Genomic DNA, 22,434 nt, shown 5'->3' with positions numbered 1-22,434 from the left:
ATTTCAATAAAGTAGAGTGTCCTTTTAATTAAAATTGTAAGTTTTCTAATGTTTTATTTATAAAATTTAAGAAATGCACCGTACACAAGGGGGGCCACACACCGAAAAAATGTGAGAACCACTGCTTTAGACAGATCGCAGCTATTTTCCTGGGTCTTTGAAGTCTTATGGGGCAGCTTCCCATACAAGTCCAAGCATGCACATATCTTAAAATCTATCAGTTCCATTGTTTCGTCTCAAGATGTACATCAGTAATGTATGTTTGTAAAAACGACGTAAATGTCCTATTATAACTTAAGCCTAGTTCTGGCTTAATCTTAACCCTGTCCTATAATAAATCAAATGTAATTAAAGTCAAAATGAGAATTAAAACCTGACACCGAATGAAGTCCAGCCAGTCATAGCCATGTAATTCATACAAACATATATGTAGCCAGGAGCCAAATAGCAAGCAACACTTCAACCATAACAGGATACCATGCTGCTTTGTTGGCAGTAGAAACACCTTTCAAATCAGAGTATACGTTTGTTAAAAGCATCTCAAATGTATTATTTGCAAAACATCATAATAACAAATATAGTTGTGGATGCTAAAATGGTTTGAGCCATTAAATAGCACTCACAGGAAGCATCACAGAGAAAACTGCTGAAGTTTGCATAGATCTTTTATTTTTTGTATAATCTATAATTCGCATATTGACATCAATTAAATAAAAAGAAGAAAAAGAGCAAAATAATCTTTAAATTACATGTAAATGACAATGCACCATATATATAGTACAAAAATAGGCCTTATTTTTATATAGCTGTCCCATCATCTAAGGTAGTCATACAAACGATTGATGTCTTACTGTATTTAGGGCTCTACATGCATCCGTTGACTCTCATAAAGGTGTAAAAACCACAAAAAACTGAAGATGAACTTACAATCCTACGACTCCAGAAGGTTTAGTGTGAGCGAAGACATTTAAGCAAAATCATGATTACAACAGACTGTGTATGGCTCATGTAAAAATATTACCACACGTAAGTGTGTCAAACAAATTTCAAAACCCCAAACAAAACAAAAAACCACAAAAAAGAAAAAACATGAATAATGAATGTTTTATGATGTTATAACTCTAGAAAAAGCAGTTTTTCATTCTCTAGTCTTTGGTCATACCTTGACAAACATAGCGTAGTGAGGCTTTTACAAACACTTTTGTACTAACAAATCGCGTCGCATAGGCTTAATATGGTCCGCATTACTTTTTCGCTAAACAACGAAAGAAATGCAGATGATAAAGAAATAATCGTTTAGCCGAATAGCCATTCGAATGGCAGAGATGTTATTGTGGTGAAGACGTAAATAGATTTGATTTAAGAACAGGTAAAAACCAGATCCACAAAACAACAACATTGTGAAGATATGCAAGAAATATTTGATTACATTTTTAAAAGGGTAAAGTTGAATGGTACGCATTATGAGCCGTGCTGATGCACCAAGTGTTACAAAAGTGAACTACAGTCTGGTGTGAGTGTTTTATAACTGGCCGTATTATAGTATCTTTATACAATTTGTTGTTTTGTGCAGCTTTAAGACCAGTTTGTGTAGTTTTATACGCATGATAGTGATAAAACTCAACCTGACATCATCTATCAGCAAAATGAACACAACCGACTGTAAGCGCACACGTTTAATGCATCACATCATTTACGTGACTTCTTAAAAGACGTAGCACTTGCAGATTATGAATGTGTGACTCAGAACAGAAAATAATAATAGGACTATATTCAAACAAACATGATGGATGGACTTCATAACAAATAAAGAGTCAAACCTCTATAAATGCCAAAAGAGGGGTCACTTGAGCCCTTTCTTTGATTACTTTCAATAAAAACGTCACCCGGATTATGCAAAGGACACCTCGAAGAACCTTATTAAGTACAATTATAACCACTACAGGCATTATAAAGGAAGCATTTGATGCATCACTAGGAGGGATTATTTCTAGTGTTTTTTCCTGCTAAACTGGCTCGGAAATCAAAGAGATAGAGGACCTAAACGAAACCTCACAAATCCGTTAAAAAGAACCTTTAAAGCGATAGTTCACCCAAAAATGAGTTGTTGTTACAAACCTGTATGTTTCTTTGTTCTGATAAACACAGAGATATTTTGAAGAATTTCTTTTTCCTACTATGGAAGTAAATGGGGCTCACGAACACTTTTTGGGTGAACCATCCCTTTAAAGAACGATCATGATTGTCTTTCCATACTATGAACACAAATGGTGCCAGAGCGGTCTTGTCTCTAAAAAGAAAAAACATCTTTAATGTATTATTGTGCACTTTTAGTTTTTTTTACACAACCAATCGATTGGTTTTACGTAACTCGAAAAGTTGAAGCGTTTTCCGTATTTTTAGGACTTGACCGTACTAGACTCCATTAGCTGTCATTGAATGGAAAAAAGATATTTTGCATATATTTGCAACGACATGAACTGGTATTTCTGGGTGAACGGCCCATCCGAAAAACAAAGAAAGTAACTGTAGTCATGTTGATGCTATGGGGAGAAGAAAGCTTTACAAACAAGTGTGTGTAACACACAACATGGCCTCCACCTCAGATCCTGACCATTGATATGTTCTTCTAAAAGGCTCCCAGCGGGTCAGACCCAGCGTTACATATAAACATAGTTGCACTGTATCGATTAAAAATTGTTTATTGTATGCAAACATTTTACCTTCTTGTTTTTAAATCTCACTAGGCATTTTATAATATGAAAGAGGCCAAACAACAATCACACGTTTATTGTAGTTTTAAGACTTGAGCCCGGTTGACACCGCGAATATCACGCCGTCCTTGCGATTGGAAGCTTTTCACCGGTCAAGAGCGTGAATTAATGTCAACCATGGCTCGTAATTAGAAGAGATCACAAAAAACCCTCGAGAATGAAACAGGAAGTGAGATACCCCAGTAAAGAAACACACCGGTGGCTACAAAAAGAGACAACAGTGCAGTAGAGGCTGGAGAGGGAAGGGCGCGGTCGAGACGGGGTTAAAGAGCACTTTGTGTTTTGATGAAGGCAGTCCTCTCATGGTGGATATCAAACTCATCATTATCAGACTCGGTATTGCCATCGTCCTCCCTCCAAACGCTGGGAATGCCCTTATAGGCGACGGCAGTTCGGTTGAAGCTGAATCCCAAACGCGTGGAGTCCGATTCCCCATCCGTAGCTGAGATCGGTACGAAGCCGCGGGAGTGAAGCTGCAGCAAGCCGAACACGCCACAAAACGTAGCCACGATGAAGGCACAGCTGATCACCGCCACTGCGACGGGCAGGTTGGAGGTGAGGACCGGGCGGAGGTTCACGGGCAAGCCGCTGCCGTACGTTCGGCTGTCCTGAGTCTCTCGAAGGATCTGGTTCTGGTGTAAACAGCTGCTGGTGACGGGGTCCAGGTGGCTGTGAGGTGGGCAGGAGATGCAGTCCTGAGGTCCGGTGGCGCTGCAGGTGAGGCAGACGGCGTGACAGGGCAGGCAGGCGGGGTGGGCGACAGGTAACACCTCGTTGTTGGGGAGTAAAACGGGACGGGTGCCTGGGGTGAAACCGGCTGGACAGTCTTTCACGCAGCCCTTCTGGTACAAGTAGAAGCCTGGGTTGCACTCTGCACAGAGAAGAGGAAGAAATGCATTTTTAATCACTTATGAAAGATGTACGAGTTACACAGCTCATTACCTCTGTAAGCCCGTTCAGTATTGGCTTCGGTATAGGCAGACAGACATGTTGCATTTGTGAAAAAAAATCATTTGATTTGTCTCTTAAAAAAATAATTATAAGATGGATGTCTATGAGGTAACTCTTCTTTTCCATTCCCTAATGGGCAGATATATCACAAGAGGTCTTGTGTCCTTAAATGTATTATGTAAATGTGACCAGGATTACCCTTTTTTGTAAATTTTTTGTAGTAATGAAGATCACCGAGCTTGAACATTCCTTTAAAGGGCACATATTATGCAAAATCCATGTTTGGATATTAATCTGTGTTGGCAGTTTGTGAATGCAACCACCCTACAATTACCCTTCTTTTTAATCCCCATTAAACCAAATCACTCATTAGACATGCTGTTTTGATTCTTGTTAATCAGGGTTCCCACACTTTCATTAACTTCAAATTCAAGGACCTTTAAGGACTTTCCAGGTCCAACACCCTCAAATTCAAGGACTAAATGTGGGGCACATTTCAAGTGAGACCAAGGTTACATCATGTTACCTTTTAAGATACATTGTTACAGTTCCTTTTCGAGGGAACTTGCGCTGCGTCACTGCAGTGACACTTTTGGACACCTCCAGGGGTAAGTGCGTCTGAATGTGTATATCAAATTCAACCAATGGTGAGGCTTAACGACAAAGACGTGTCGTGACGTGACGTGGAAGCTAGGAAGTACATCGCTATCTCAAATATTGCCATAGACGGTGTAACAGGGACGCAAGAAGTATGGCAAGGGAGACACAGCGTCTCGTTCCCTTCTCAGGGAACAACAGTTACATACGTAACCCGAGACGTTTTCATGTGTCAAACACAACTATGCAAAAAGGCATTTTGGTATAAACAACACTGGCATACAGAACATATAAGCATTTAAAGCAAACAGTTTAGCACGTGTGCTTAAAAAGTCTAGAATTTTTATGATATTATCCTACACTACACAATTCAAGCACTTTCAATGACCTGTATCTATGTATGTATATTTTCAAAAACTTTCCAGTGCCTTGAATTTTCCCCCTGATTCACAAACTTTCAAGGACCCGTGGGAACCCTGGTTAATGTGATGTCACACTGATAAGTTACCAAGAGGACTATTTTCGGGTGCTGCGTAATATCATTGCTTAGCTATGCTAAAAGTGGTAACGCCAGACCCGGAGATCGGCTAAATGGATTCCAAAATGGTAAAAATCCAATAGGGGAGCTGGAAAACGAGTATATTTTCCAAAAAGTGGGTGTCTCATTAACCGAAAGCATTCACTGTCTGTTGGTAATGAAGAGAAAATCTGTATCTCATTTGCATTTAAAGGGATAGTTCGGCCAAAAATGATATTAAACCCATGATTTACTCCCCCCGAAGCCGTCTGAGATGCATATGTCTATCATTTTTCAGACGATGACATTTTCAGTTATTTTAGAAAATGTTTTAGATCTTTCAGTTAATCAATTGTGAAGCCACAGGGTCCACGACCCCCAAGTCCAAAAAAATGTGCATCCATCCTTCACAAAACAAATCCAAACGGCCCCACGATGACGAACAAAGGCCCTCTGAGGGCAATCCGTGCAATTTCGTTGTAGAAATATCCACATTTAAAACTTTATAAACGAAATAACTCGCATCCGGTAATGCCGCCATCTTAATTGCATCCGCATTCAAGATCAGAGCTTTACGCAGCTTACGGAGGTTTCTCTGCTGCTGCTCTGTGCCCCCACTCTCCGAGTTTGTCATACGTCACTAAGAAAAGTGCGTACACTACGCTAATACTCTGTCATGGATACAGAGGAGTCTAGGATGGCAGCGCTACCGGAAGGTTGTTATTTTCGTTTGTAGAGTTTTAGATATGGATATTTCTACAACAACACCGCGCGGATTACTCGGAGGGCCTGTGTTTTTCGTCCTGGAGCCGTTTGGATTTATTTTGTGAAGGATGGATGCACATTTTCTGGACTTGAAGATCATGGACCCTAACCCTAACCTAACCCTAACCCTAACCCGTAACTGCACATTTAATTAAAGGCGGAGTCCACGATGTTTGAAAAACGCTTTGGAAAAGGAGACGGGCCGACTACCAAAACACACTTATAGCCAATCAGCAGTAAGGAGCGTGTCTACTAACCGACATCCTTGCCGAGTTGCGTATGTGTGGGGCGGGTCTATCAACAGAAGGTCCAGATTCTATTGGGGTAGGGGCGTGTTTGTTACAGTGATTTCAAATATCAACATTGGCTTTCAAACATCGTGGACTCCGCCTTTAACTGAAAGATCTAAAACATTTTCTAAAATAACTGAAAATATGTTTGTCTGAAAAATGATGGACATATGCAGGGGTGAGTAAATTATGGGTTAAATATCATTTTTGGCTGAACTATCCCTTTAAAAGTACACAAACGAAAAGAACGCTTTTATGCTTTTACCCAAATAGAAGCATTTTGGACATGCTACAACAAATACATTCTGATTTGAAACTTCTGACTTATGTTATAATATGTGGCATAATATGTGCCCTTTAAAAAGTCTGAATACATGGGCAGCTCACGTTTATGAATCAGTCTGCACACTGAAGCCAAACGTTGCATCATTCTGCACTGTCACCGCTTATTTACGTTTTCTACATTGCTTAAAATGCTAACAAGAAATATGATCATGGAAGTTCAATCTCTCATGCTAAATCTTTTACGGGCACTGTTTAAATTCACGTTTGCCTCACTTCCAAAACGATTACTAAATCACTCAGGTCAGCATCTTCCGACAACTGCAAAGCCTAATCTGCTAACTGGTGCTTTTTAGCGTGAAATCCTATTTGGCAGGTTGGCTGGACACATTTGCTTGCTCTAGTAACAGTAGATATCATTTGGAGAAGGTTTGTAAGAAATGGAGTAACGCATAGGAAACATCAGTCTGGGCTTTAAACCTGTGCACAGATACAGATGACCAACTCATGATCATACTGATGAAACTACATGGGTGATTCTCACGAAACCATTGAAACACCACGGCACTAATGATTTTAGCTGTAAAATGTGTAATATAGTAACATTAAAAAGCATCAGAATTAACACAATACTGTGTTCTACCTTGCGCAATGTGTGATTTCAACATAAGAATTTATAATTGTAAATTTTATCTAATTTTCTGCTGAAATTCTCATTACCGCAATGTGTCCGGCTGTGTTTGAACATGCGTTATGTTGTAATTTAATCAAATTAACACAAAAATATAAAAAAAATAAATGGATGTTATGCTAGAGTACTTTAGATGACAGAAAAAATATTTACTGAATATTCATGTATAATAATAATGAAGAAAAATTAGGAAAATGATGTGTCCATGCCTGATGTTCTCATCCTCCGCAACACTTTTTGAGAACAGTTTAAGCACACATACAGAATTTTAATAAAGTTTTATTTTGAGTGACCAAGCACATGGACCAGTTACTTCAAGATGGCTTCCAGGTAAGATCATTTTTTTACAGTTAATTTGAAATATTGTCTTGTCGGAATGCTTACACGACATTTTGATTATCATTACCGCAACAGATGCTTATTAAATGTTAATTTAATTAATAGAAGCATAATACTTTGATTTTAAATGCATGTGCAGAATCTCCAAATTATGTTCTTTCAGGTTTGTCATGTCATTTTGAAAATATGTCAGTGTTGATGTTTTCTGACTGTTGCGGTAATGAGATTTTTTAGGACTAATTTTTTAAATTATGTTACAAAAAGTGTTAAATGATAAGTAAAAGTTTTTAAATTAATGTTCCCATTTACTCCAGACTTTGTTTTTCAATGTCTGGTGGGAAAAAAAGTAAATTTGAGCAATTTTTACATTTTCATGCTTGACATGTTTAAACCAAGTTTTCGTGAGAATCACCCACATAGTAGGCTGTGGGTAGTCTGCTTTGTGATGCTTATTTAAGACTTGTGATCCCCACACCAAATCCAAAACGTCTCCAGTCAGTACAATGCACTGTCCTTTCTGAATGAAGGTAAAAGGCTTAATTTTGGTCGATTTGGTAAACCTTATTTAACTGGGTAAAAAAACTTGTATATTCAATTCTTCTTCTTTACACTTAGAGGACAGATTCTGCCAACAAAGCTATATTTCTGAATGGCCTGAGGCTGGAATTAAGCAGATTTAAAGCGGAAATATTTGATGAACGTAAAGCAGGTGGTCAATGTTATCTCTGTGGCATCTGCATCTGAGCTCTTCAGTTGTCACCTGCACAGTGAAGTATGTACGTTTCTTGACCACCATTATATGTGCAAGCCTTGTTAGGTATAAGGTGAGAAACCAACTTAAATTCAAGCATGGTGTCATCAACCATCAAAACCAAATGCCTATATCAGCATTCACCATTACAACAGGTAGGAACAGATGTATAGCCCTCCTATCTCTCAAGCGAGCTTAAACGACAACTGGGCTTATTGCTAAAATGACAGAGATATACTTCCTGTGGGTTTTGTTAAGAGTGATGAGTTTAAGATAACATACTAGGGGTGTGCATGACACATCGTCTGCGATAATATCATTGTCATCATTGTTTATGTGCAAAATCATTGTATGGAGTATATCACTTGCTTTTCAAAAAACAGCCTTCGGGGCCCAACAAATTCAATTTGCATGCACATTCAGAGCAGCACATTTGATTGCAGCGTTTGTATGACTTGTAAAATCAACATGATATTCATTTTTAACAGATTATTTTAGCCGATCACACTATTTGCCATTTCTGTGTCGAATGTGGGCCGGGCATTAACACTTTTATTATAGCTGGCCGCGCTTTTTGTCATGTCTGTCTCACGAGTGGGGGACGCTTGTAAGGAAATGCACACCACACACGCTCACAGAGAACAGCAACCAGTAAAGGGGAAGTTACTTGAGAAGTTATTTATGCTTTTTTCTGGCAAATATGGTCAGTTCGTAATATTTTTAAACTGACTAAAAATTCACCATGAAAAAGGAACTATTATAAACATAATAGCATGAAATGGCTGAAGAGGAACTCACTTCATTAAAGCAATAAGCCATTATGTAAAGCTGTGCACCACTTCTTACGCTTTGTTTAATTGTTTGCATTTGCTGACTTGTATTACAATGTTATTTTTGTTTCAAGTGCGCTATGGTTTAGTACTTGAATGCTTCCGTTTAAAATGATAAAGACCTTTCTGTTTGGTTAATAACTAGGGTTGGGTATCGTAAGAAATTTTCCGGTTCCGGTTCCAGTTCTGCCTAACGATTCCCGATTCCGGTTCCATATAATTGAAAAAAAAGCACAATACTTAAACAAGTAAAAAAATTTTAATCACTGTCAAAATATTTTAGATGTAAAGTGAATTAATATTTTCAGTCACACGCTTTAAAGGAGGAGGAGAGCGGCGCGATCAATATTTGGGTGTTTCTCACGAAACCATTGAAACACTACGGCACTAATGATTTTAGCTTTAAAATGTGTAATATAGTAACATTAAAAAGCATCAGAATTAACACAATACTGTGTACTACCTTGCACAATGTGTGATTTCAACATAAGAATTTATAATTGTAAATTTTATCTCATTTTATGCTGAAATTCTCATTACCGCAATGTGTCCGGCTGTGTTTGAACATGCGTTATGTTGTAATTTAATCAAATTAACACAAAAATATTAAGAAAAAAATAAATGGATGTTTTGCTAGACTACTTTAGATGACAGAAAAAATATTTACTGAAAATTCATGTATAATAATAATAAAGAAAAATTAGGAAAATGATGTGTCCATGCCTGATGTTCTCATCCTCCGCAACACTTTTTGAGAACAGTTTAAGCACACATACAGAATTTTAATAAAGTTTGATTTTGAGTGACCAAGCACATGGACCAGTTACTTCAAGATGGCTACCAGGTAAGATCATTTTTTTACAGTTAATTTGAAATATTGTCTTGTCAGAATGCTTACACGACATTTTGATTATCATTACCGCAACAGATGCTTATTAAATGTTAATTTAATTAATAGAAGCATAATACTTTGATTTTAAATGCATGTGCAGAATCTCCAAATTATGTTCTTTCAGGTTTGTCATGTCATTTTGAAAATATGTCAGTGTTGATGTTTTTTGACTGTTGCGGTAATGAGATTTTTTAGGACTAATCTTTTAAATTATGTTACAAAAAGTGTTAAATGATAAGTAAAAGTTTTTAAATTAATGTTCCCATTTATTCCAGACTTTGTTTTTCAATGTCTGGTGGGAAAAAAAAGTAAATTTAAGCAATTTTTACATTTTCATGCTTGACATTTTTAAAACCAAGTTTTCGTGAGAATCACCCATTTCTGCGTGGTTTTAGACGCGAAATGTTAAGCAATTGAGCATAATGTGCTTGGCCATTTCGGTGGGTGCTCGAGCCCCGAACCTTTTGTGGGTTATAATAATGTCTGCACAGAGCTGAAAACGCGTTCTGATGCTGTACTGGTAGTGCAAATTGATACTTTCGCAACCTTGACCAAGAGAGAACATCTTACCTATTCCGCCCCAAATCCAACGGGTCATCACTGATATCAGTTTATAGCGCACTAACTATTAAGTTTTATGGCCGTTTGCAAACTTGAAAACATCTCGCTGGGTGAGACTGTACTTTATATTTTTATAGTTTGTAAAGTGCACCCACCGCGCGTCGCACTATAGTGTCAACAGCCCTAGAATCCACACTTTTGACTTTTAGACATGTTTAACACTAAGGGTGTTTTCACATATGTTGGTGCCCACCGTGGAGCGCACCAAAATGCATTGTATCTTTTTTCAGTTAGTGCGGTCCGTGTTCACATATTATTTTTTTTACTGTACTCGAAATGCCGCACCGTACACCACGTGACAACGGTCAGCGCTGTCATTGGTCTCTGACAGCTCTTACCATCTCATGACCACCCCCACGTTTCCACGACAACCAGCCTGACAGGGAGAGCACAGCTATCAAGATGTGGAGATAAACGTTGCACGTCTTTGCGAAGTTTCTTTGCTTTGACGCGAAATTGCGTGGCTGTTCTATTAAAGCCTTTCTCACGGAGCCGTTTGCTAAAAAGCCCGTAATGTCACTATTTGTGTGTGGAGGACAGCTATGCATTTATAAAATCAGCAGCTCAAACGCAAAGGAGACAGCGAATCTCTGCAATGGACCAGGTTTGGCTTGTTTGTTGTTAACCCACAATATAACACCCGGCTTACGTCACAACGGAAGCCCAGTGGCTTAAACATGTGGAGAACTTCCTGTATTTGGTTCGGCCCGCGGTTCACACCGCAGGTGGGTCGCCCCAGAGTTCGGCGACAGCCGCTCCGAGACCACCGTTTAGAGCGGTCTCGGAGCGGTCGTTTAGTGCGCACCCGAGTGCGGCTGTTGTGTTCACACTGACCCAAACGAACCGGTCATTTGGGCCGACCTAAACAGTGTATATGTGAAAACACCCTAAGTATACAAAGCTTACCCCAGCAGCGTGAGTGTTTTCTTTGTAAACAGTGGCTCAATGTAATTAATACTCATGAGGTAAGACATGGCTATTTAAAGTGACTGCTCCCAGCGCTTTGCCCAGAACCGAAACTTAAGAATTAAGTGCGGTTCCGGTTCCTTTTAAAAAACAGATTTAGGTTCCCAACATTATTAATAACATCAACATTTACCTATTTATTAGGGCTGCAACTAACGATTATTTTCATAATCGATTAATCAGACGGTAAATTTTTTTCAATTAATCGACTAATCGGATAAAACACAAATATTTACTCAATTACATTGTTCACTTATTAAAGCTAAATATGGCACTAAATTAGGGTATTCACGTGTAAATGTGTACTTTAAAAAGTATAAAAGCCACACACTACTACAGAGTTTACCAAATAAACTTTTTGATTTTTATATTTTAAAATATAAAAATTTAGCCACAGATTTATAAACTCATTTTAATCTTTAACTTTAGACCTTGTTGAGAATGAACACTATTCGTTATTAACAGAAAAAATAAGCCATTATAATATGAAAACCTTGATTTTCCCCTTACTTTAATACAGATGCTTAGTTGTTATTTTTATGAAAACCCAACAACAAATAAACAAATACAAACACTTATATTAACGAAAATTAAACCTTTATTACCCAGCGTTCGTTTGTGCTTTTGCTTCTCCCATTCTTTTCTTTTAGGGTTGCCAGATCCGTATAACAAAACCAGCCCAATGGCCATTCAAAATGAGTCCAAAAGCCTCCTTGTTTCTCCAAACTAATGCATATACAATAATATGATAGACATCTAGAATTTACTATATACATCCTTAATGTCCTAAATACATAAACACTCCTAAATTGCTTTGCATGCAGGTCAAACCTTCCCTTCTAACTGGGTGGTTTATCAAGACCGGCATGAACCGCAAAGTAGACCAGACTTCATTAGGCTACATGAGACTAAACTGCATCAGACTGTTTGTGAGTAGGCCTTCAGGAATCACCTCAATATTAAGTATGGCATACTTCATAGGCCATTATGGTGCTCAAAGCAGGTAAAGGTATCTGATGGACGAGTAAAAAACCTGCAGTGAGGATTTGGCAGTGGCATTAATGAAGGTGTCATTGAGAGGTGAGCAGGAGACATCAGTGGATGAACAGAGATGAATGTGTTATGTATGAGAAGGTAAAAATGAGCTTGCAGAGAAAGCGACATGACCACAAGCTACACCGGACAGCTGCCCTGTACACTCCTGCCAATGCAGCTGGCATCACGAGCTCGTTTCAGGATGGAGTTATTAACGCACAATTTAACAGAAAGACATGACCGGCACAGACACTCGACGGAGCTGTAAAAACAACTGCGAGGTTTATAGCTCGGCTTTAAATCAGTAGAGAGATTATTAGTTACAGCTGGTCTTCAAATAATTATTTAGTAGAAGAATATTTTGTGCAATTTGCAAGTTTTCTTTTAGCATTTATACTAGGAATGTTTATTTAAACATCTGTGTCACTCAGATAATAAAAACAGTACAGTCATCATACTGGAAATGGCATCGCATTGTGGGATTCAGTATTCTATGCAATGTGCTCTGGATGTATACTGGACATTTTGTTTAATGCAGTAGGTCATTCAGGTTTCATGCATTTGGAAAATTAGCATACTGTGCACTGCAAAGAGTTTGACAAAAATAAAATAGTAGTATGCTAGTCTGATGTCACCAACTCAAAATGAAACAACTGCATGAAGTGTAGATATGCAAGTACAACTAGCAGCTGGTAGGGGGCGCACTTTCACCATGAATAGCTCTGACACTCACTCTGTGCAGACCTGATTGAGGTCATAGGTTTTGCAGCTGCTGTCAATCATCTCACCCGAGTCTGGAGCTGAAGAGATGGGTAAACTGGGCGCAGTGCCATACAGAACCAGCGTGAACTGGGTTAGGGTGCCTGGGGAGAGAGAGAGAGAGATGCTTGGATGATTTCAACTAAAAAAGTAAACCAAAGTAGTACAAAATTAGACCACATAATATTAAACATTGCACTGCCGTGTATTACAGTGATTTTACCACGGTTATAAACTATACAACTGACACAACAAAAACCACCTTAGCTGTAATTGATTAATCAGACTAAGGTTGTCAAAAGTACCGTGTCGTCGGTACTAAAAAGCAAAAAAGTCATCCGTACTATCTTAAGTACCGGAATCACAGCAGAACCGGGTCCAGAAATGATGAGCTGTTTTGACAGGTCTTCAGTCCCAAACTTTTTATAGATGCAACTAAATGACGTCACTGAACTCCACAAAATCATTTAAAGATGTGTAGAGATGCATACAAAGATACTTCAAGCAGATTAAAGAGAGAACGAGCGAAGTGTCGGGATGAAACAAGGAAACATTTATGGCCGGCATCTGGATTCATTGGAGTTCAAGCAGCTGAGCTTCAGTTTAGCTGGCGTTTGCATTATGAGCGTTATAGCATCATTTCATTTTAACGTTGGATTTAAATAAACTAGGAACTATCATTTTGAGAACGGTTTGTTGTTTTTATTTGAGCTTTCATGCATATTACACATTGGAATGTTGTTGGTTATAGTCAGGGACTATTTTTTCTAGTGGAAGGAATGCTTTTATTGATTTAACTTCATGAAAGTTGCACTTATACACCTTTTATACTTTAATATGGTTTACATCGTCCGTAATGCTGCGTGCAGACCAGCCACGGTAGAGGCGTCAAGCGCAAGTGATTTCAATGTTAAGTCAATGCGAAGACGCGTTGACGTGCATCTAGAGGTCTCGCACGTCTAGTTCGCACGAATTGAGCGTTGCCGCGACGAACACGCGAGTTGAAAAATTTGCAACTATAGGGATGCCAGCTGATGAGACAATTGTGGCTATATTTCCTCTCACGCCTGTTTAAGCTACGCTGATTTGGGCGGGTTTCTCCTATCCCCATACAAAACAACTTCTCTGTCTTTGACTGCTCTTACAAAAACGTCGGTCTCCTCGGCTGTGAACCGCTCCTGGCGTGTGCCTGGTAAATCCGTCATAATAATAGCAACCCACCATGGAACTTGCGCCCTTGCGTTTAAAGGGAATGTTGGATAGCGTTCTGATTGGTTTATTTGACGTTACGCCCAAACCCCACCTGAACCTACTTCAGACCAACCCCTTATTGATTTGCGCCTGGCGCAAGAGTTATTTCTACCGCCGGGAAAATAGCAACAGCGCCCAAGATCCGCCCACAAAGTCACTTGCGCTTTGCGCTTCGCACTTGCGTTTCAGATCGTTAAAATAGGGCCCAAAATGTTCAAGCGGCAAGCTGGACGCGATTTTGCCGGCTCAAACGCGGCTGGTGTGAACTTCAACTGTTACTTATTTACAATACAGCACAGCCTCTCGTACCTTATTGCTTACATATACAGGTACAACAAGTCAATACTTTTATTTTTTTATTTTATATTGACATTTCACTTTATTAATAAAATAGTGTTTAATTAGCATGTTTTGTGGGTTTTTTTTGTGGTACCCTGACATCCCTAAATCAGACAATGAGAGAAAGAAAGAGACATGGTCCACCGTCTGAAGGCCATTTTTTATGTGGGCCGGTGAGATTTTTTTCTACATATAGAGGTTACGGGGACGCAGGAGCGAACTGGTCATCTGGAGCACAGAGAGATTTCCCAGTGGGCCGCATGGCAATGTGGGCCGGTTTGCTTTAATGCACGTACCGGTAAGTTAGAGTAATGACAATAACGATTACAACACTGTGTTTGGTATGTGGACCCACTTGTAACTCGCTGTTGTCATTGCTGTCTCCTTCAAAACACAAAGTCGCTTAGTGTAGCGATCTAACAGCGCAAATCAGTGTCAAAATGTTGATAAATCAAAATGAAAGTTTCTGTTCACAGACGCAGCAGTGAACGACTCCCAGCCAATCAAATTACACGACCGAGCAGGAATTTTAAGTTTTCTGTGTTTCTTGAGACAAACGTGAACTCCAGGCAATCATATTACAGAGCTGAGAAGCATTCCACCAAATGAAATGAAAGAAGGCGGGATTTTATGTTCACTATGTTTGAGAGTTTGTATAGTGCTTTACACATTAATGCATATTTTTTCAAAGCTATTTTACAGAAAATGCATCCTTATATTAAAAAATTCAGATAATTAGCAAACCCAGAGATGCAAACTACTTAACTTTAGGTGAGTTTTGCCATATAAAAAAAAAAATGGGTAACACTTTATTTTACGGCATCACTGTTACAGTGTAATTATATATTTAAGTACGAAGTAATAATCATTAACAACATGTACCGTATTTTCCGGACAATAAGCAGCACCGTACTATAAGCAGCATCATTCAAAAATGTGTCATTAAGACGAACTTACATATATAAGTCGCAGTAGACTATACGTTGCGTTTATTTAGAAAATTATTTCACAAAATCCAAGCCAACAGACAATTAATCTGGAAAGGCAAGTTATTCAAATAAACAATAGCAGACAGAACAGCAGGCTGAATAGATGTCTGTACGTTCAAGTAATATTATTAGTTATTTAAACGATAAACCATAGCATACAGACCTTACCTGGAAGGTTGAATAGTCTAAATTAACCGAACAAGCCAAGGTTACCAAAGTTCGCATACTCATCATTCCACATTACAGAATCCATTGAATTACATAAATACAGAAGCAGCATATAGCGGACTCTTGCGGCTGTAGACGGTAATGTTGTATCTTGCCTCATAAATGTCAAAATTAATTCACACTGACTTACAAGGCAAACCTGACTATAAGACGCAGCACCAGTCAAGTTATGGAAAAAAACATGGCTTATAGTTAAAATAATACGGTACTTACTATAGGGTTGGGGTTAGGATTAGGGTAAGTTGCATGTAATTATGCATAAATAACTGTTATTACTATAGTAATTGCATGTAGCATGTGTAACAAAGACACCGTAAAATAAAGCGTTACCAAAAAATGAAATTTAGATAATTTGCCATGTAACGCTATTGCTGCAGTGACTGTCAGTCAAGCAAATAGAAACAACAGATGTTTATAGAATACAATACAAGATAAAGTATGAATGTGCGTATATTGTGGATTAAATAAGAATGGAAAAATTTACGAGAGGCCAAAATTGTTATCACATGTAATAAAATGGCTTTACTTTTTTGTTAATATGATTTATATTTTAGATTTAGTATTAAAGGAATAATTGTTAAATGTAGAACAGAGTATGTAGACTATTATACAACAGTTCTTTCTGGTTCTAGAATCTGATTGGCTAAGAGCTATTCGATATTGTACTGATAACGGCACTGTAACCGCTTCACCTTTCGTATCATTCCGCCACCTAGTGAATGGAGGTCCTAAACAGGCTCATCTCTGAATGGAAAACTGCAGGCACACACAACCGCGCTGTTTTGAATCACTCTCCGTGTGTCTCATTAGTTCACTACCTCATAAATCAGTCTGTGAATCCGCAATCGGAAGTTATTATTCCGTTAAAGATCAGCGCTTTTGGATGTTACGTTAAACTTAATGGGATTAATGTCTTGTCACATCGTGTGGACACTTGGAAACAGGAATGTAAACACTCGGTTTTTCTTCTGGAGCTATATCTCTTATCAGAACGCGAAACACCGTGGAACTGCAGGTAAGCACCGCAGCTTTTAAATGTGGACATTGATCATTTATTTAATCGCGACGTGACTATTAAAACATGTTATGAGATATCGGCACTGGTATATTTATAAGCAGCATGCAAAAACATATCTCTGACACTTATAAAAAACAGCTTTATATAGTACTGACAAGAACAAAGTTTAATAATAATCGAGTGCTCGTATCGCGTTAAGAGTAAATGGGAAACCAATAGTAACATTATATAAGTATAGTTTTATTAACTTTTACCTCGCGCCAAAAACAAACAAGGCCGACATGAGAGCCAGGGAATCCCTGTCAGAGATGTAGCCCAGAGAGGGCGGTGGTCAGCGGGGCGAGTGAACACTGACGTCCGCTCATGCTTTGGTTCTCATACGTACCGAATCTCACTAAGCAAACAATCAAACAGGCACTATCTTTACTAATCGACTGTAGATTTAAATATAATACATATACATTCTCGACTGAACTAATCTTAAAACTACACTTTGTGACCAAGAAATTGTAATATTTAAAAACGGCAAATCCGTTCATTGAGTTAATTTGAGATTCAAAGCAGCCGAAAGTGTTACCTGTCATTCTGGCAGCCCTCAAATCCGTGGCGGAAGAAGTAGTGGCTTTTAAAATTACTCCGTTGTTGTTTTCTAGTTTTCGTTTTTCAAACGTGTGCCGTCGAACTGTTGTATAAAAGCAATATCGCTCTCGGAGTCGTGTGATATAGCTCTATATCATCACGGCTGTGATTGCCACCGGCACTCGGCCTCGTGCCTCTGGCCTAATCACAGCCGTGATGATATAGAGCTATATCACACTCCTACTCGAGCGATATTGGTTAATCGCACAGCGGTGTGGCGGCAAACCCTACCACCTTAACCAACACATTTTCTGCTGGAAACCCTGATTATTATCAATTTTCGTGATTAGTTGTTGCAGGTCTTGTGTAAACAATGACTAAAGTGGGCCCATCACATATCTTATTGCTTTAATAAATGATAGACAACAATGTACAATAAATAATTAATATTATGTTCATTAATAAAAACAACAGTTGATTGTAGCTAATACCGAATGTGTACACAATTGTAGTGTATCTTTCTGTTATTTACAAATCAAATGTGGCTCATCCAAAGAGATTTTGAGGGGCCAAGTATTTTCTTATACAGCTTCCTGGAACGAATAGTTGAAATAGATTTTAATTGGCCAATTACGGCATTCAGCAGTCAATTAATTTTGTATAAGGACCACTAAACTGTATAACTACATTATAGGCTGTTGTCCTAAGCAACGGATTTCCCACATCGCTGTTTCCTGTATCACTTCATCGTCTCTTTCTTCTAAAACGAAATGAGTTTTAATCGATACTCCACATCCATCTGTTTATTTATTTGGTAAGTGGGTTGTGTAAAAAGTAAAAGTCAATTTCGGCTGTAATGACCGGCTGACCGTACATTATCCCTTACATTATCTCGTATAGAGCATGTTTATTTTGTGTGCTAGATCTTCATTTTGTCATGCAACAGAACAACGTCTTCACATAGACTTCTTAACAATATTATTCAGTAACTATAGCGCCCCACTGCTTCAACATGCACTAGATGGTCCAGTTTCAAGTCAGTACGTTTTTTTAACCAACAAAAAGAAAAAAACTAGATATTACACCAATGACTCTTTTAAGTCAGGCACAAAGCAGTTGTGTTAGAGTCTGAGCCGAACAAATGAATGGACGTCAGTCTATATTTACAGTGTTCAGGGGCAGCAGGAGTGCTTGATAGGGAGGAAAAACCTAATCCTCTGATTTACTTAGCTAGATTTAATTAATCAGATTTACTGCAGGGTGTGGTGAAGAAAAACAAATAAAGCGTGACATAAAAGAAGAAAAAGGAATTGGGGACGACAAGCGGATTTAGAGAGAAGATACTTCTGGCTTTCTGTGAAGTATCAAACAATGGGATGTATACAAAAGAGGGGCTTATCTGGATAACAATCAAATGATTGGCCCTTTAATCGTTTTAATGTTTAAAAATGTTTTGGTTCATGCCATTATTGATAGCAAGAGATAAGAAAGCACTTGTTAGAGATAGGCCTAGTGAAAATAAAAAGTGGCTACCGTAGTCGCTGGTTCCAGCCACGTTCTCGATCTCCAGGCTCCATTCTCCACGAGGGTCCTCATCCCAGGAGTGGGTGGTCATAAAAGCCCAGTCATTAAAGCCCTCAGAGGAGTAATCGTGAGGTCTGAGAGACAAGACACGAACCATTAGACTCGCCTAAACAAGGGGATGTGAAATGATGCCGAAAGGCTCACGCAGCAATTTTTAATTTGAAGTACTCGAGAGACTGAATGCACGTGTCTAACCTGGGTGCAAGCAATGTGGAACGTGTCCCCTGTGGACTGATCAGGTGGATGGCCAGATTTCCTCTGCGGTTGTAGGACAAGGTGAGTTGAGCTTGGGCGTGCTCTAATGAGCTCACGAAGTTCGGAGTCCCGCCACAAGCATCCACGCTTTTGGTGATCACCAAATGACTCTCAATATTCCTGAAAAGGGCAAATAAACACAAATACATATAATAAAACAGCACAAATATGCATAAACTAGGAGGTACACATAATTACATTATCTGTGAAGTTTTCTCAAAATACTCCACAAAATACTCCACAGATCATTTGTTATAAGATGTAATATACGGTAAGTCTCAGGTGTGCCTACAATGCGTTTTATATACAGTGATGAATATAGTATAATATATATTGCAAGTTCTCCCACTTAGAAATCATGGAGGGGTCTGAAATTGTCATCGTAGGTGCATGTCCACTGTGAGAGACATAATCTAAAAAAAATCTAGAAATCACAATGTATGATTTTTTTTAACGATTGATTTGTATGATACAGCTGCAAATAAGTATTTGAACACCTGTCTATCAGCTAGAATTCTGACCCTCAAAGACCTGTTAGCCTTTAACATGTCCACCTCCACTCCATTTATTATCCTAAATTAGATGCATCTGTTTGCGGTCTTTAGCTGCATAAAGACACCTGTCCACCACATACAATCAGTAACAATCCAACTACTAACATGGCCAAGACCAAAGAGCTGTCCAAAGACACTAGAGACAAAATTGTACACCTCCACAAGGCTGGAAAGGGCTACAGGGAAATTGCCAAGCAGCTTAGTGAAAAAAAAGTCCACTGTTGGAGCAATCATTAGAATATGGAAGAAGCTAAACATGACTGTCAATCTCCCTCGGACTGAGGATCCATGCAAGATCTCACCTCGTGTGGTCTCAATGATTCTAATAAAGGTGAGAAATCAGCCCAGAACTACATGGGCGGAGCTGATCAATGACTTGAAAAGAGCTGGGATCACCGTTTCCAAGGTTACTGTAATACACTAATGCTGCGTTTACACCAGCCACGGTAGAGGCGTTAAGTGATTTCAATGTAAAGTCAATGTGAAGACGCTTTGACGCGCATCTGGAGGTCTCGCGGCGCGGATGAGGCATTTGACGCTAGACGCTGAATGCATTCAAACTGCGGCAAACTGGGCACGGTACACGCAATTTTGACGCCTGAAACGCGGTTGGTGTAAATGCTGCATAAGACGTCATGGTTTGAAATCATGCATGGCACGGAAGGTTCCCCTGCTTAAACCAGCACATGTCCAGGCCCGTCTTAAGTTTGCCAATGACCATTTGGATGTTCCAGAAGAGTCATGGGAGAAAGTCATGTGGTCAGATAAGACCAAAATAGAACTTTTTGGTCATAATTCCACTAAACATGTTTGGGGAAAGAAGAATGATGAGTACCTTCCAAAGAACACCATCCCTACTGTGAAGCATGGGGGTGGTAGCATCATGCTTTGGGGGTGATGACCGGGGCCATGTTTTGCAAGATTTTGGGGAACAATATATATATTGAGTCTATATATAGAGTCTATAGAACCGCTTCACCATTTCATATCATTCCACCACTGATCATGAATGAGTGAGGAAGGTGTGAAGCACCGCTGTACGCTCGCTCTATCTGTGACTGGAAAAAGTTAATAAGCCAACAGAGCGTCACATGCTCACACATTAAGCTGCACAAATGCTACTTTTAAGACTTTCCTTGTCTCAATCAGTTCCCTAGCTCCCTAGGTCGTGAATCAGGTAAAGTAATCAGCCCGATTCCCTTCAAAGATCAGAGGTCTTGAGTCAACTATATGTAAACTATTAGGGGGGTTGTGGTTATTGTGTCTCATAGCGTGGCCGATTTAAATACCCTTGGCAAACAGAGCAATGAAAACAATCATTTTCTTTTTACGCACGCTGTTTGGAATTAACCCCGTGTACAGGTGCTCGAACACTGGCTCCCTATACATCAGGAATTCGGGACACTTGCTGACTTATTTCCGGTGATGTGAATATTAAAACACGAGATGACACCACTGATATTTACTGACAAGAACAAAGTCCAGTAAAAAGACAGTGCTCTAGTACAGCGTTAAGATAAAATAGACAATCAATTTTGCATTTAGTAATGGAATGTAACTTATCTCTGCCAAAAAATAGCAACAAAAGAGACTAAATATGAATAAAGGAAACAAACAATAGATTCATGAGACCATTCATGAGACTCAGCTTAAAAAAGCTGTCAGTCGCCAAAAAAAAAAAAAGGTGGCAGTCTGTGTCCGCCTGGCGTTTCAACTGTGTTTAAAAGTTTCGGTGTGCACACCCCCATAGAACGCATGTGTTAAAAACAACACATTAATGTTAGTTTAGAGACATCACACTAAATGCGTTGTCCCAGAATCCACATATCTTTGTTACTTTTAACACAACTTGTTTTATTTTAACACAAACGCAAATGTGTTCAAAGCATAACACAAAAAAATGTGAACAAAAACATTTAAACATCCTTTCTTAAGAGTGTACTTGAGCGATATTGCTTAAATATATCCCAGTTTATACATAAATTATTATTTTTATTTTCACTCAAATATTTTTATTAATGATTTATTCATTTTAGATCATATTAATCTTTGCATTTGTTATATTAGTTATACAACAGGGCTGTCCAATGCTATATTCTGACTGGTTGAGAAATGTTCCACGGGTGTTGATTTTTTTCTGTAAAACGCACACATAACTTGTCAAATATGTATGAATAGTTGACGACGGGCTATTGAAATATTTGAAAATAATGCACAGGGAAGCGTTTTCTCTTGATTGACGAGATATCTCGTCAATGGCGCCGAAAGAGTTAATGATACTTTATCAGTCTCTGTTTTTATATCCGTTTTAGTATCACTGTTTATTATTACAACGTAAACATCATAAGCATGTACATAGTTATTTATTTCAAATTGTATATTTTACTTTTTAAACAGTGAGTTACTATACATTCATCTTCATTACAGTATTAGATTAGACTGTAGCATATGTATTATTGTATTATTATTGTATATGTATTATTAATCACAAACGAGTTCATTCTGAAATCAAAATAAATAATTATGTTTTAAGTACCATATGTGAATGCAATAATTTGCTGTTTTTTGTAATTATGT

The 22,434-nt window shown here is 38.5% G+C and overlaps 1 protein-coding gene across 1 annotated transcript in view; it reads right to left on the bottom strand.

The window, feature by feature from the left end:
• Window positions 1-647: 647 nt before the first annotated feature.
• The window catches only part of furina (furin (paired basic amino acid cleaving enzyme) a), a 168,380-nt gene continuing 146,593 nt past the window's right edge, over window positions 648-22,434 (bottom strand). The window contains exons 12-15 of the mRNA XM_073859236.1: window positions 19,244-19,423; window positions 18,998-19,122; window positions 13,039-13,164; window positions 648-3,648 (exon numbers count right to left, since the gene is read on the bottom strand). Coding sequence (XP_073715337.1) covers window positions 3,038-3,648; window positions 13,039-13,164; window positions 18,998-19,122; window positions 19,244-19,423 — 1,042 coding nt within the window. The 3' untranslated portion in view covers window positions 648-3,037. The remainder of the gene's footprint in view (window positions 3,649-13,038; window positions 13,165-18,997; window positions 19,123-19,243; window positions 19,424-22,434) is intronic.

This window comes from Misgurnus anguillicaudatus, chromosome 21 (assembly GCF_027580225.2).
Source record: "Misgurnus anguillicaudatus chromosome 21, ASM2758022v2, whole genome shotgun sequence".
NCBI classification, from domain to species: Eukaryota; Metazoa; Chordata; class Actinopteri; order Cypriniformes; family Cobitidae; genus Misgurnus; species Misgurnus anguillicaudatus.
The sequence above is the reverse complement of the archived record's forward strand: the minus strand, read 5'-3'. Positions and strand labels throughout refer to the sequence as shown.